The 15,702-nt window shown below is 43.3% G+C and overlaps 1 protein-coding gene across 1 annotated transcript in view; it reads right to left on the reverse strand.

Moving 5' to 3' along the window:
• Positions 1-10,197, reverse strand: part of col5a2a (collagen, type V, alpha 2a) — a 34,869-nt gene extending 24,672 nt beyond the window's left edge. Inside the window, exon 1 of the mRNA XM_058612329.1 lies at positions 9,945-10,197. Coding sequence (XP_058468312.1) covers positions 9,945-10,035 — 91 coding nt within the window. The 5' untranslated portion in view covers positions 10,036-10,197. The remainder of the gene's footprint in view (positions 1-9,944) is intronic.
• Positions 10,198-15,702: the final 5,505 nt, after the last annotated feature.

Below are 15,702 nucleotides of genomic sequence, written 5' to 3' on the forward strand. Positions count from 1 at the left end.
ACGGCCCAAAACTTAGATTTAAACAACTGATCCACCTTTTTTTTAAAAAGATGGGACGCACATGATCGTCCATTGTCATTCCTAAGGTGGGGAGGGACTCGGAGTTGTTTTATGAGGTGTCCAGTGTTGGTGAGGAGAAAAACCCCAAAGGCAAGGAGATTTATTGCCTCCACATTTTGTCTGACCTCAGCGCTGCAGCAGTTTACAGACGCTGCCTGACTCTCTCTCTCTCTTTAAAGCAGATGGCTCCCGGAGTCTCTCTCTCTCTCTCTCTCTCTCCCTCTCTCTTTCTTTCATATCATCCTGTGCTTTCTCAGATCTTCATCCAAGCTCTTCCATCCTTCACTCTTACTTTGGACTTTAGCCTCTCGCTCCTCCCTTTTCTTCTCTTTTCCTCTATATTTGTGTGTACTTCCCTCTCGACCCCCCCCCCCCTCACTTTAACACAGTCATTATGTCTGCGCCTCCATTTTGTTATGCTAAAAGCTCAGAGAAATGATGCAGCTGTGTGGCCGTGACACCAGCACATGAGGATGTTTTCCATAAACATTTACATTTTCGTTGGACTGCACACTGACACTATTTATATTTGCATTTGGTCGTCAAGAGGACTAACTACATCACATGTTTATACCACGATACACCCCCCACCCCCCTCACCCCCCTTAACTTAATCTACATTATTTCGTGAATGGTTTTAATCATTCCTCAATGTTCCCTAACCTCTTAGTGAAATGGGGTTTAAGGCGAAGTAAGTGGATAAAGGGCCTGATGCCATCACAGCCTGCAACAGTTTTCCAATGCGTAAAATTGCTCCTTGGTTCATCCAGAAACAGTTCTGGAAGACTGTCTTGTTTGAAGAGTAACATGATGGGATTTTACAGAAAATGCAATTTTCACAGCCGTCCCCGAACTCAAGCACAAAGCCAGTGTTATGGAGAGAAGCCTTTGTTAGCGGTGATTGAATCAGTTAAAGAAAACGGTGTCCAAACACTCTGAGATGTGCTCAATCTGGGACAAATCCAGTGTCATCTTTTAAATGGAAACCATGACTCAAGTCCAGGTGAACTCTATCAACTCTTCTGCTGTTATTATTAGATGCTTTATCTATTTTTACTGAGCTGAAAACACATAGTGAGTTTGCAGCGTCTCTTTCTGCAGGTACAAACAAAAAGGTAATGAGGGATTATTAATTTTTTTTGAAGACTCAGTCTCAGAGCAGAGGATCTACTGATCTGTAGCCAGTATCAGCTGTGCTTAATCCTGCTTAGATAACTGACCATAGCAAGAGAGAAAGGAGAGAGCCCAGGGAAACTGTGGGGGGCCCCATTCCTGTGGTGACATCACTCTGACTGAAGCCCCCGGGGGGGACACTCAGAATTGATCCCTTTCCCTTTGTTGCTGTATGAAGCCCCTGAAGTTTGTTGTAGCCTAAAATGCTGGCAACAGAGGTGACAAGGTCGGATGTAGTGCACTGTCGATGGATTCAGTGAAGAAATGGCCGCAGGGAACTCTTTAACAAAGGTTACTTGTTTCTGAAACTCACTGAAAATAGTTTAAAAGTTTAGAGAGGAAACTGCAGCGCAGATATACGGAGAGGATCTCCATTACATCATTTGTCCACTAGGGAGCGCTGACAATTTTATATTGGCTTTGATGTCTGGATCTCACTTTGTTTGTGTTTATGTTTTTGGAACACTGAGCTAAAGGATGAATCCATTTCATATTTGCTCAATTAAATCCCAAGATCAGTATCAGTAAAGTCCAGTCCAGGATCTAAACAACTTGGAGAGAAAAAAACTTATCACGTAAGTGACTGTGTTTACAGAGTGAAGCCAGCATACAGTAGTTATATGGTCCATAACTCAGGCACTCAGAGAGCACAGACCTTTACACGGCGGGCCAGTTTCCCACAGTATCCGTACTCCCCTTTCTCACAAGGTTCGGTTTTTTTAAATCCTTAATCTTGATCCATATTTTGATCACCACCACATTTGAATAATTTCTTTTTTGGGGCTATAACCTCTAACATCCTCCAAAATATTTCATCCAATTCAGATAGACTGACCAAAAAAAACACACTGCAATCATAAAAAAAAACCAATACCAGCACATACTGCTATTTTTATATCACTGTATTCATTAGAGTACTAGACTTAAGTGTCAATTAATCACTCATGAAATGTCCTCCCAAAAGAGACTGTTTTTTGCTATGTTGCATATAAACTCCCACACAAGGAGACTCGGCGCTGCTTCTCTGTGGCTGTTTTTATATAATTCAATTACACATTTAAAAAAAAAAAAATCTGTTTTCTCTCACAAAAAACACCCACAAAGAGAAGTTGTTTTATCAGAGAAGTGGAGCCTGGCAAATGTATACTCATATCGGCCTAACACAAACATCTGTATATCGATATTTACATAACAAAAGCAGAGAGATATACCTTGTTTAGTCTAGAAATAGTGAAATTACACAAAGACATTGTTCAGTTTCTTTGGATATGTGGCTGTACAAGGTACCAAGAGCCAGCCTGAGACTTGGAAGCCCACAGTCACTGCACTGATGGCTGCCAGCGGGCTCACAATGAAAAGCAGATGTTGAGACACTTCTAGCAATAAAAAGCTCACCCACTAAAATCTATGCCTGCTTTAAAGTCTCTGATATTGCAAGAATACGCTCTTTATCATCGTGTGAGTCAGGAAGTTTGACGTTTATAGACGGCTCACTCCCAAACCAAAGTCCATGGAGAAATACTGCGATTTTACATCAAGGCGCCCAGGAGTTGTTGATGCACTGATTCCTCCCTTAGTAAGTTCAAATGTGTCATTTTGTGACTATAATGTTTGAAATCTTTTGTAAGGAATTGCCCAAGAGACAAACATTGAGCAAACATGGCAGCAGTAGACCAGCAACTCCCATGTCCACGTGAGCTAAAAATGCGGCCTTTTTTTCTATGGACTTTGGTGCAGGAGAGTTTAGCAGTTTACACGACCTTTACTTTCCTGGATGAAAAGCAAAATAAACAGCAAATGTGTCACAGAACAACACGTACAGTATAAGCCCCAAAAGAATCCCCATATTGACAGACTATCATGACATGACTAAACTAGACTTTAACCTTGTCCAGCTCATTTTCTGGTGAAGACACTTTTTGACTGTGCATTCTCACAGTGTCATCAGCAGGGGGTGATTTCTTGGCAGGTCGGTTTCAGTTTGTTTGCTGTAGCTCCTCCCCTCTATCAGCAACAGCTGCATACTTTATTCGACATGTCATCAGCAGCTGCCTGTGCTGCGTGAGCCTCAGAAATGTCCTCCCAAAGGCAGATTCCAAAAAGAAACGGGCTTCAATTCTAGCGAGCATATGAAATCAACAACAGATGACCCAATTCCCATCCTTGCAAAAACCAAAAAGCAAAGTGAACAAGTTTCTATATTTTGTACACAAAGAGCTGTCACTGCCGGGACTCTGGGAACAGCACATACTTCTTTTTATTTTAGTCTAGAACACTATTTTATTCGTTGATGGCTGCAGGAAAAGCAACAGGAAGTCATATGTTATTTAAATGTTGTGTGTGATCGCTCTTCTGTCTGATCATTTGACGAAAGCAACCAGAGCTAAAACATGTCGACTTTCAGGGGAAATTCCTGCTCCACATGACTTCCTGTGCTGGATTGGGACCAATCTGTTGTCATTTACAGACTCAGAGGTGCTTTCCCCCTTACAGCCCTCTGGGCTTCCCTCATCTCTGCTTTTTCCACACCCGGTGACACTGTCACCACTCAGTTTAACCCACGTTGCAGATTCCAGCTCTTATCCACTGTTCCTGCCTGGACTCCTCTCTGTCCTTCTCCTCCTCCTTTCTCTCACATCCCTGTGTTCCTCTTTCTCTGATGAATCTATCATGTCTTTCATGACTCAAATCAATCAGATTACACTTTTGGAAGAACTGAGCCGTGACCATTCATTCGAAATCAAGAGTCGAAGCCTGCGCTCAGAGCTCCGTCTTAGCCCAACACAACACGACAAAAATGTCTATACACCACAGAAGTGCAAGGTTGCTTTCTTGTGGCTTCGCTTTCATTTGTGTATATTGACATATAAGTTCAAAGTGCCAGTATTTGAAGTTGAGTAAAGGCTTCCATCGACTTCCATTTATTCCAAACTAAATCATCCGAGGTGCCGCTTGTCTTGAACGCTGCTCCGCGGTAGCAGTTTCACCCATTTGGTGAAATCATGGCGGTTGAATGGTAGCTATTAATCACCGGCTACAAGCAGACATTTCCACATCTCCTCGGTCTGACTCAATGTGAGGAGCGTCTGTTCGGGGACAGGGCGGCGGACACTGCAGTCAGCGGGTAGACAGGGCAGCACAGACTCACATTGTGTTCCAATAATGCATCCTTCTTTGTGCTCGATGACTCTCTCTTCCTATACTAGACGTGTTTAAAATGTGTCACATGGAAACCACAACGAGCCATGGCATTCTGATGCAACAGACTTTAAAGGTCTAGTGTGTATAATTTATTAACAGAAAATGATGCAATTTTAACCTTATAATTAAGAATTGTTGTGTTTTCTTTGCCATAAAATGAACCCTCCATCATGTTTACACGGTAACCTAGATGGACAAATCAAACCCTGGCTCTCGGGGAGATTTTCATCTGTTTATGCAACACGACAGTAGTATAGCTCTACTTTTTTCCCCCAGTTCTTCTCGTCCCTGCTGATTTATTGCTCTTTGACACAAGTGCACGTATCTGCACACATCCACTGTGATTGTAAACGACATTTCAAGAGACATCACCGCCTCTGATGAGATCTGGCAGCGTTGCACTCCAAAGATGCCAGTACTGTGTGTCCCGCTGGATCGCTACACAGCGCAATATTTTCCCCCTCTGAACACGAGTCTCCTAGTAAATATCCATGTTTGTACAGAGGTACATGACTCATTTTGTCACTTCTTTAATACTTTTTTTTATTTTGTTTCTTGTATTTGTACAAGAGCATCACAAGTAACTACTGCAAAACTTCCTCCAGGCAACTTTAAATGAGGCATTTCACTGTTAAGTCCATCAGCTGTCCAACAAGTTGTTAAGGGCCTAAACATATCTTGGACCACATTGCTAACCCTCGTCACCCACCAACACCCGTGTAGCTCATGTTGTACATATACGACCCAGCTGCAACGTAGAATTTAGGCTGGACCGCAACCTGCAATTATGGCCGACAGTCACCATTATGTGGTACTTGAACGTAAGCGTGAGGAGGAGTGTTTGAATATCTGACTGACAGTATTATCCCGTTTGTTAACCGAAGCTTTTTATGAGGTAATATGACCCCTCAGAATGCTAAATTTAATTGGGAAATTCAAAGCTGCGGTCAGATTGCTCTATATTGTTAGAGTGGGACTTCATTTTAGTGTTAGATGGGCAGAAGTGGACACCAACATCTTCATCTCTTTGTCAGTTGCGTAAATGAAATTCCTTCTCCTACACCGGCACACGCTGATTGATACATAGCTGACATGCTTGTCTGGACACAGATCAGAAAGTGCTGTTTTCAAATAAAAACCTTGTGGTATGGATGTGGCCTCAGTCTCGGGATTTTGACAATAAATCTAGGTGAAAGTTTTCCAGCGTCCCACAACACTTTGTTCCTATGTGAAGCCAGAACTCCTCAAACCTCTTAGGCTGTTTGACAGTGAATAAATACCAAATACGTTCATGAGGTGATGTATGGAGGAGGGAGGGGAACGCTAAAGACTTGCGCACACATAATCTCCTATTATGACAATCGCATATAATTACTGACAATGAATCTAATTTACTAAACCATTACCTGACCTAAAACACTTCGCCGCAGGTAGAAAACGGTTTCCAGATGGGACGTTTTACTCCTCGTAAAACTGGAAGATTGAAAGGAATCGTAGCACTCTTTGAAATTGTCACCAGGGGAGAGACAGAACATGGACGAGGGGAGTGCCGTATTACACTCAGACCTGCCAACCTGCGGAGAGCTGCCGAGGGCAAAAGTCATCCAGATCTCCTGGAACAACCACAGGCAGCTGTTCAAACACTTACTGCTGAGGCGAACTTCACTGCGCGAGCGAGGGCTTACTTCTCAGAAACAGTGACATGACAGTCATGGATGTTTTCCTGGCATCCAGGGATGGAAAATATGACTTTTTTTTTCTTAATTGTCAAGTGTTATAGTGTATGTCTGCATCACATAACTACGAGCTATCATTAGCGTAATGGACGGTTTGATTTCAGCAATTCGATACTGTGGTGTAGAGTCCCTTCAACAGAGAGGGGTCAAAGGTGAGGGTACAGATTAGGAGTCAGTCAAGCTTAAAAAAACACTGGTGGATCCTACATTTCCCATAATACACAACTACAAATAGCACCACTAGCCCTCCAACATCTTTTTTAGCCACCTTGACGAGGGAAGTCTGATGGAGAAAAAAATAGTGATCTAGTGTTCAACCAGATCAGTGTTTCACACAAATATGGCTTCTCTTCCATTTACGACACGCAGTTAGCAATGTAGCTTCATCCATGCTACGCTGCATTGTTTACATCCCACCTTCCACTGACCTGGCAACCCAGTAGGCTGACTAGCTCCTCAGCTTCATTCAATCCCAGCCAGTCATGCTACTGCAATTAACCTCATCTATCTGATGATATCATGTCACATGGGGACACTAACAGCACTCTGAAAAGCTTTCTGTGTTTACGTCGCCCTGTCATCCTCCCACATGGACAGGATGAGAGAATCACAGGGGAGACTGGTGACTAGGTGCCAATCAGGCAGTGGGAAAACCTTACAGGAGGAGCCATAATTGCATGGCTTTTGAACAAATAGTTACTTTAACTTGAACCTGTGGAGGTGTTCGGTCCAAAGACAAAGCCGCTCACGCGCGCTGTTTAGGTAAAGCACGATCTACCCACGACCCAGTCACGTTAAAGTCATATGGACAGGTTCTGTCTTACATCGGCCATTCTACCCTTCCAATTATCTGTAACGCTAACACCATTTTTTTATTTTTTTTTTTGAGAAAAGAATATTTTCCAAATACTGCCAAAGCAACTATTTTAACATCTGGAAGTGATCCCCTCATCCCACGCCTCCATTTGCTGACTGCAATAAATTGGTTTATAAGGAGTTCCCATGGAGCTCACAAGCACAAGCTGCTCCAAACTTCTATCAGCTCCAAACTCTGTGCCACACTCACACACACACACACACACTCTATACCCGATCGGACAAATGATAAAACATAGTCATCCTCCATTTTGAGACGACGTACAATCTCCACAGCGCAGCCCTCTAAACTGTGGAAGAAAAGAGGCGTGTAATCAAGTCATAGCTCAAAAATGCAGCATGTGTTTCCACTCAAAGCCATCTGTGGACCTGGTTGAATTCACATGTTTGTACATCTCAGCTTTGCTAGAAAACAGCACTTTATGCAGTGTGAGTGATGTGGCAACAACAACTGGAAGCAATTTGGAGGAGAGAGTGACCTAATGTAGATTTGGAGTTGATTTGGAATAGGAGATTTCTTTTGTTTCTCCCGAGTTGTTGAACAGCTTGGCCGTGCTGGCGATCACAAAACCCGGGGAACACTGGTTTCACAAAGACGGGGTGTTTAGTCTCTTTCATATAAGGCGCTAAGTGGCATCTTTGAAGATGTTTTATGGCTATGTCAGCATCTGGGAGGAAAAGCGCTTAAACTCCCTCTCTCTCACACACACACACACACACACACACACACACACAGACTAAGCTCTAGGCACCCTGCCCCTTTTTCTGTTATTCGAGTCTGTTGCTGTTTCTTTTCCATGTTCATATCCCTAAAATCCGTACCGCAAACGTACTTTGAACACCTCTGCTACTCCTAACACACTCCAGGTTGCACGTTGTATGAGGTCATTTTTTTTTATCCCGTAATCTGTGGCGGCGTCACAGTTTCCATTTAAGTCTGCTCCACTCCTTGATCTCACTGTCCAACGCTCTCTTCTGCAAAAGCAAAGTCGCTGCACATGTGCGCAGACATATGGCTTTCATCGGGCGCGCCGTAAAAAGTGCATCGAGCCGAATGTGCAGCATTTACTTTAAACATGTTTTCGGTCTTAAGGCCGCATATTTGCCCCCCCCCCAACTGCTTTGAAAATCTTTCCAAAATACTTTTGTGATTTCTGAACAGGATGAAACAATTCTTCCAAGCAATACTCAATCTGAGGTTGCACATTTCTGTATAAAACTAGTAATGAATGAGGCTAATACTGGCTCCTCTTACTGCATCCTATATCAACAAGCACAGCTACACTAATTGTTAGAACAAACACTGTGACAAATAAAAGATTTCTTGGTCAAAAACCGCACAGTCCGACTCCTGCACATCAAAAACCGTTCCATGCGAACGTGACTGCACCCACACACACACACACACACATGTGCATTGTCTTTGAAAGGCTGGTGAACCACATTTTCCCCTCAGCTACAAAAACCCACCAACTTTCCACAGTTTTTATTTGGTCGAAATGAATTCACTTCAACCGCCGCTGTTCCTTGGAAAGAAGCCTGCGCTGTTTCACGTGAACAAATATGGACAGAGAGAGAGAGGGAGAGACAGAGAGAGATAGAGAGAGAGTAGAGGAACTCTCCCTCTACTGCTGCTCTACTTCAAACAAACGGATTCACAGCCTTCCACTCTGGTCGTGTCAGAACAGAACAAAGGTACATACATAGATTGTGGTATCATGTTTCACGGTCTTGTGCTTCCCGACTCCTTTAATGGCAATATTGGTGTTAAGTGATGTATATTCAGCGCAGTTTAAGTGTGTATTAAGAGTGTGAGACATGTTTTGGGCCCTGTGCTTCACTCACCAGAGGGTGGTGCTATATCTGGCCCCTGTACAAATGTCTGTATATTGAGGAATTGAACGTTAATGATTTAATTAAAGAATAAGAAGAAAAATGAAACTATCCAGGGGGAATGACGCGGCTTAAAGTAATAAACAAGACTGTCTGTGCTGCAGTGCCTGAATGCCAGACTGCATCAGGGGCCCCATCAAATGAACTTTCCAGTGCTCAGTGAGGTCCATTACTTCATACATTAGAAGAGAAAAAAAACACAGGGCATGACATGTTGGAAAAAGAATGACGGAGGAAGCACAGTGCAAGTAAAACAAGAGCGCTCAGGTGTTCCAGCTGTCGGAGTTTCCACCTTAAGACACGAACAGAGACAGCATCTCTGCTTCTCGCGTCGCCTCACATTTGCCATGAATTAACATGCAGTCTGTGTTCCCTCAGTGGCGCGTGAGGCCAGCGCTGGAATGATTTTTGCAGATGTACAATGTAGTCGAAATGGAGGGGGAGGTGGGGGCTCTTTGGTAACGCTTAATGAAAGTGGTGAAGTGATGCTGGGGTGGATGTGAGACCGCAGTACGGTGTTCGGTTCCCTTCCTCCGCACATTTCCAGTGCCTGATGGTGACATCACTTGTGCCATCACTGACATGACAGATCTCCCAACACACAACCAATAACAGATAATCCACAGTAAATCTGTGCTCGTCTCTTTTGAATGTTCTCTGTGCTCCACAGATGTCTGTGCTCAAACATCACCAACAGTGATGTCACTGGACATGATCCACACTGATATAAACCAGCAAATTCAAGCCAGGTACAGGGAAAACTCACTTTGGAAAAGAACTTCATCTGATGTATCTAAGGAAACCTCTTCTCAGAGAGGAGCACGTTTGTTAAAAGACTCCAAATGACTTTAAAACAGCAGGAGGAAACAAAGTAAATCATGCAGCAAAGTCCGACGTCTTCACAGTTTGCACAGTCGCTGATAAAAAAAAAAAGTTATGTTTGAAAAGTTTCAAGGTCAGCCAACGCAAGACAAGACAAAAGAAGAAGAAGATCTGATCACTTACCACCAGTCGCGTCTTGACATGTTACAATCAAAACCTGAGCCACGGACACCACCAGAAAAAGGAAAGTCCTTAAATGCACAAAGCTCATCATGTCTATAAGAAAGACATGGGCTTTCCCTGTGTGCAAAGAAAAAAGAAAAGGGGGGAAAAAATAATGCCAAGGTTATCACTGCACCACCATGAATGCAAGAGTGCCTCTCCTTGTAAGCAGCAAGCAAACCCAGCCCAGACTGCGTGAGTGCTCCTTTTTTTTGGTGTAGTTACAGCTTTAAATGAGAAGAATGCTGGCGGGCCTAATTTTCCTCCCCCTTTTGTCAGCCCTCTCCCTTAACCATCCTCTCACAGGCTTTTGTGGCTGTGGGAGAACTACACCCATGTTCACAAGTCCGCATACTTTCCAGTGATTCTTCCTGTCTCGTGCAGCCATACCTCAGAGTGATCACGTTATCTCCGATCCGCAGGAAAACGATGCCAAGTGAAGAGATAGGGAATAAAGAGTTGGAGTCTTTGTCTTTAGAAGTGGTCGCTAAGCAAGATCATAAAAGCAGCTGTTTAATTGCCGTCTGTGGGACACCAGGCAAGACACACAGTGAGCTGAGAAGTCCCTTTTTTTTTTTTACTAGGTAATTAAAAGCAAGAATAGAGTTTTATAACTTGATTGTTTTTTCTGATGAGAAATCCCAGTGGAGGGTTTGCTTGTCAACTCGTTTGCCGGTGGAGAGAAAAGAAGTGAACTGAAACTGTGTGTGACAGCCACTCTGGGTGGTCTTGAATGTAGGTGGTCATCCCAGAGTGTCCACGGTGTAAATTTAGAGCGATATCTGAGGTCAATGCCTCTTGACTTCTGGCGAGAACGAGGAATTCCCTGCCGTGTAGCACAGATGCAGCTTTAAAGCCCCTCACAGTGACCCCAACTCACGCTACCAACATAACATAATCTAATATTTTCCCTGTCATATTCCTGACACATCCGATTGACGTGATTGTGATACCGACACAAAATAAGTACTCGTTAGTAGTTATTATCCGAAAATAGACCTAGAATGTCTAGAATTTCCTTTGACTGCTGCATGTTTTTGGATTGTGGGAGTACCTGGAGAGCGGGTCGCAAACCTGGTTCTTTTGCCGCAATGCAACTCTACTAGCCACTGTTCTGCCGCGTGGCCGTGTATAACTCACGATAAGATATGCAATACATGGCTGAAGTTAATGATAATGTCGTGACGCAATGATTCTGGGCTAATCACAGTGTCCCATTGATGCATTGCAAGACAATCGTGTGATGATAATTCAAGAAGTTGGAACATGAATTGTACTTCTGCTAACGTCATTGCTGTTGTGATAACTGACGGCGAGGACTGAGGAGTCACAATCTTACGCTTTTTACATGAAAAAAGTCCATATTTGGCACCAGTCATCTGTAACCAAACTAATTTTAACGTCTATACAAGCCAGATACATGCTGGATGCTGCAAGATCCAACGCCAAAATTCACCCGACGCAACTCTCCGAGCCAGAGGAATCGCTGTATATCACAAAAACACATGTAGTCATGGCTGCAGGTCCACTGCAGTGCTGTCTGTGATCTTTGCCATGTTTGTGGATGTTGACGTTCTCTTTTTTTTCCTTCCCGCTCTGATAAACCGCTGTTGTTTTCCTGATCGGCTTTCAGCCGCTGTCGCCCCGTCCTGGCCTCTGATTGGCTGCGGCGACTTCAAATCTCCAAGCCTTTTGGGGACGAGATAGGAGTCTGCGACATGTCACAGAGGCATTCCACTGAACTGTTTCCACTTCCTGATGTCCGATCACAAGCCGATCGGGGGTATTTAGCTGCGGCGTGCAAAAGTGGTATAGGTGAGTGTGTTATCGGTGTGAACATCGTGTTGCGTAAACTAGGCTTAAAGCGAACCACCTGGGACGATGGGCTGTTTCTTTCCACTGTAAAAGTGTCTGTTTTACTTTAGCTCTGTGAGGCGCTGAAATGACTCGTGAAAAATCCACACTGGTTCATCCCCTCGTGTCTCACATCGAGAGACACGAGGGGATGAATCAGTGTGAATTTTTCACGAGTGAAAAGAGGGAAGAGGGAAGAGGGAAAAGTAGCGGAGTGGAAGGATTCTCACCGGGTCATCGTGGTGAATCTTGAGTGGAACAAAAGGTGCCCTGTCTCTGATTTGAATTTCCAAAAGAGAGCCACACTAACGAAGTTGATGTCATTATTAAAATGATATCAAGTACATTTATCCACAAGTAATTAATATGACGGGCTTTGCCGGCCGCACACTCTGCACTGTTTAAGAGGAAACAGCTGTGTGTCATGTTCACAAGGTGCTAAAAGCATCAGGTGTTTGTGTGTGTGTGTGTGTGTGTGTGTGTGAACGAGAGTGGGGGGTGGGGTTGGAGGTGCAGCGCTAATGAGAAAGACAGCTGTTTTGTTGTCGGCCCTGCCCACAAACCAGGTCGGCCTCATCATCAGAGTCCCTCTGCTGCAGCGCTCACAGGAAGCCTCGGTTGTATTTTCTCTCCAAAGTGATGGATAAAGGAAACTGAAGGCCGGTGTTAACGCTGCCAGTTGCAGCCTGTTTTCCACCGATTTCATCACGATACGGAGACTGTCTCCAAACAAGTGTAGGTGCGCCAGGAATCAGTCTGGTTTGTCCACTGTGACCTTAGTAAAAGTCTACTTTTACAGGCGATTTCTTCGTAAATAAACAACCTGAGCTGCGTTCGGATCGGCGTGCCTCACTTCTGTGTTTGTGCCACAGAATCTTTACATTATTTACAATCTAAAGGCCTTTCCATATCACTATGGGGGAAGTTCCCAAAGTTTGTTTGTAAACCGTCCCAACTGTGGTCTTTTGTTTTGTTATGTTAATGTCATGTGATTGAAAACACACTTTCTAGTTGGTTACATGTGTAGTGAAACTGAAACTCATGTCTGCGTACAAACTCTACCCATGACTCTAGTATAACTGTAGAAATAGATCTGTAATTAAATATCCGTCTTCATTTAAGCAGTTTATGAGTTCAAGGATAATAATTCCGTTTTTATGAGGTACTGACTGTGCCAACGGGGCTGAGAACACCAACAGATTCAAGCCAAACAAAATACTTCACATGGCAATGATATTCCAAAAATATTTGCCATTTTATCTTACAAAAAATATCACAACAGCCTTTTCCCACCTGGAAACTCCATCACACCACACAGGCTCCATCATTGTGTGACTTTGATGTTTGAGATCCTGCATTTAGATTTATTTAAATTTATTTAAGTGACACAAACTTACCAAACGAGGCAGCAGGGGTCCCCAACAGCTAAACAACAGCTAAACAACAGCTAAACAAACCCCAAAAATGGTCAATAGTCTTTGGTGCTGGAGACTAAGTGGTTTACAAACCATGTTGTCCGTGATGGCTCCCTTCTGTCTCAGGCAGGTTCTTGCAGGGGACACGATGTAGCGGTATGTCACCACCAAGCACACTTTAAAAAAAAAGAAAAAAACTGTTTACAATCCTAACATAGATATGGACATGATGGCATGATGTAGTTGAAGTAAAAATGCAAATTATATAAACTGCAAGATGGAGTATCATTGGCTTTGTCTTTTGTTGATTTTGACATATATATAGATATACATATATATATCTATATGTATATATAGATATATATGTATATATATCAAGGTTTAACATACATAATGTCTTCTTGTGTGATCCTTTCATCCACCAGGCACAAAGGCACAAAGTCAGGGGCAAATGTCCGTTGCTGTCATTACTCTGTCATCGCTAACAGTGACATAATAAGACGAAGGATTATTACAATTTCAAATTTCAGTCGTCTTGGAGATTGTTATCAAACTCCACTTCCTGACTTGCCTTTCTTCTGTCGGGGCCTGAGTGAAGTGAAGCAGGCTGGGTTAGTCGCAGGGCGTCCGATCAAGGTTACACGGCAGTCTTTGGTGTAACAATATACTGTATTTATATATTATATTATTTATTATATACTATGATCTTTCAGTGTAGCTTTTGGTGGGGGCACACCAAACTAATAGGAAAGTGTTGTTGACGATGTGACATGTATGTCTCTGACATTATTTAGTCAGTTGCTTTGTTTGTTAGACTGAGTTTTTTTTTTTTTTTAATTGGCTGTTGCGTGTGCAGCATTTGATTATTATTATCCAGGGACATTTATTTTGATAAGACTGCTGTAGAAGGAAGTAGTTAAAGAAAAACTGGCTCCGTCCTCCATTTCCCCTCGACTGTCTCCTCCCAGATTATTAAACTCCTCCTCCTTACAAAGACTTTTATGTCTTTGTAAAGCAGCGTGAAGAGTGAAATGAGATCCTATGTCTGGCAGCCAAAGAGCCCAGTGTTGTGTTATTGTGCCTAAACAGCTTCACCACCGTATTCATTTGTCTCTTGAGCCAAAGTTGATGACTGTAACAGCGATGATAGCGATGCTGAGTACGCAGTTAATCCTCAAGACTCTTTTAAAAGTGCATTCCATCAGGCTGATTTCACAAAGCACCAAAAAACGAGCAGCAACTGTGATTGGCTTTGTAATGATTGTGTTACTTTTCCTAGAAGAACACAGATCACATGGTACTGACAAGACAGAAGAGGAGGGGCCAATTTGACACACGTTTAAAATCACCTGGAAGTAACTAAGCAATATCACGTCACTAAAGGCTGCACTCGCCAAAATATTAGATTAAACAGACTCTGCGGGCAGACCTCACACACACAACCAGAAAGCTTACTGTTCTTTGTAAAGTAGCTGCTGTCATGTCAACCTAGGGATTAAAAACAACAACAACGACAACACACACACGTTTTAATCCACAAGGCAGGATTCCTTTCACTCCTGTTGCTGTAAACTTAGCTTTTAGACCAGACAGGAAGACATTTTGGAGCAGCTGGAACGCACATGCTGCCTATTGTAAAATGCAGACCTCCATGTTGTTCTTCAGAATAAATGATCATGTCAAACAATCGAGCGGAGATGAAAAAGGAAAAAAAACCTCTGGAGGACGTCGGTTTGCGTCAACGTCTGACACAGCTGGCGGCGTAAATCACACGTACACAAATAGGAGGACAAGATGGAGGATTAGTGGACGGCAAAATATGTAAAAACATAAAAATAAAAGACATTTTATTGAGTTTGGTTTTAAAGGAGTGGGAGAAAAACAAACACAAGGGGGGGGGGATCTCTCTGTCAGACAACAGTGTCAATAAAACAAAACCCTGAACTGATTTATGAGCAGTAACTAATAAGCACTGGAAGCCCCGTCAGAACTTCTTGTCGAAAGGGTCCAAAATGCCTCGGGAACGGAGGCTGCATGGGGAAGGAGGCTGCGTCTAGTTATTTCTGCAACTTCCCAAAAAAAACACACCCACATCACACCATGACTGGTCAGTTGTGTGGTTCGTGGAGAGGATTCAGTCATGAGAGACTGCCCAAAATTGTTTGCTCTTATCCCTTTATGGAAACAACACCCCCAGTCCCACTCCCACTCCCACCCAACCCTGATGATGACAAACTTTTCACCCCACCTTCATGTGTCCTCGTTGCTTGCACACTGTAAGACCCAGCTCTTTTACGATAGCCATACTTTGGTGTCCAACCAGGGACCAAATGTCATTCCACGTTCCTTATTTCCTGTCATCTCTCTACTCTCATCCACCTCATAAACACTTAAATGTCCCTGTTCATAAGACACTGAACTGAGTGTGAGAGTGTTGCACAAGGAGTGTT

Source organism: Solea solea, chromosome 2, assembly GCF_958295425.1.
Source record: "Solea solea chromosome 2, fSolSol10.1, whole genome shotgun sequence".
NCBI lineage: Eukaryota > Metazoa > Chordata > Actinopteri > Pleuronectiformes > Soleidae > Solea > Solea solea.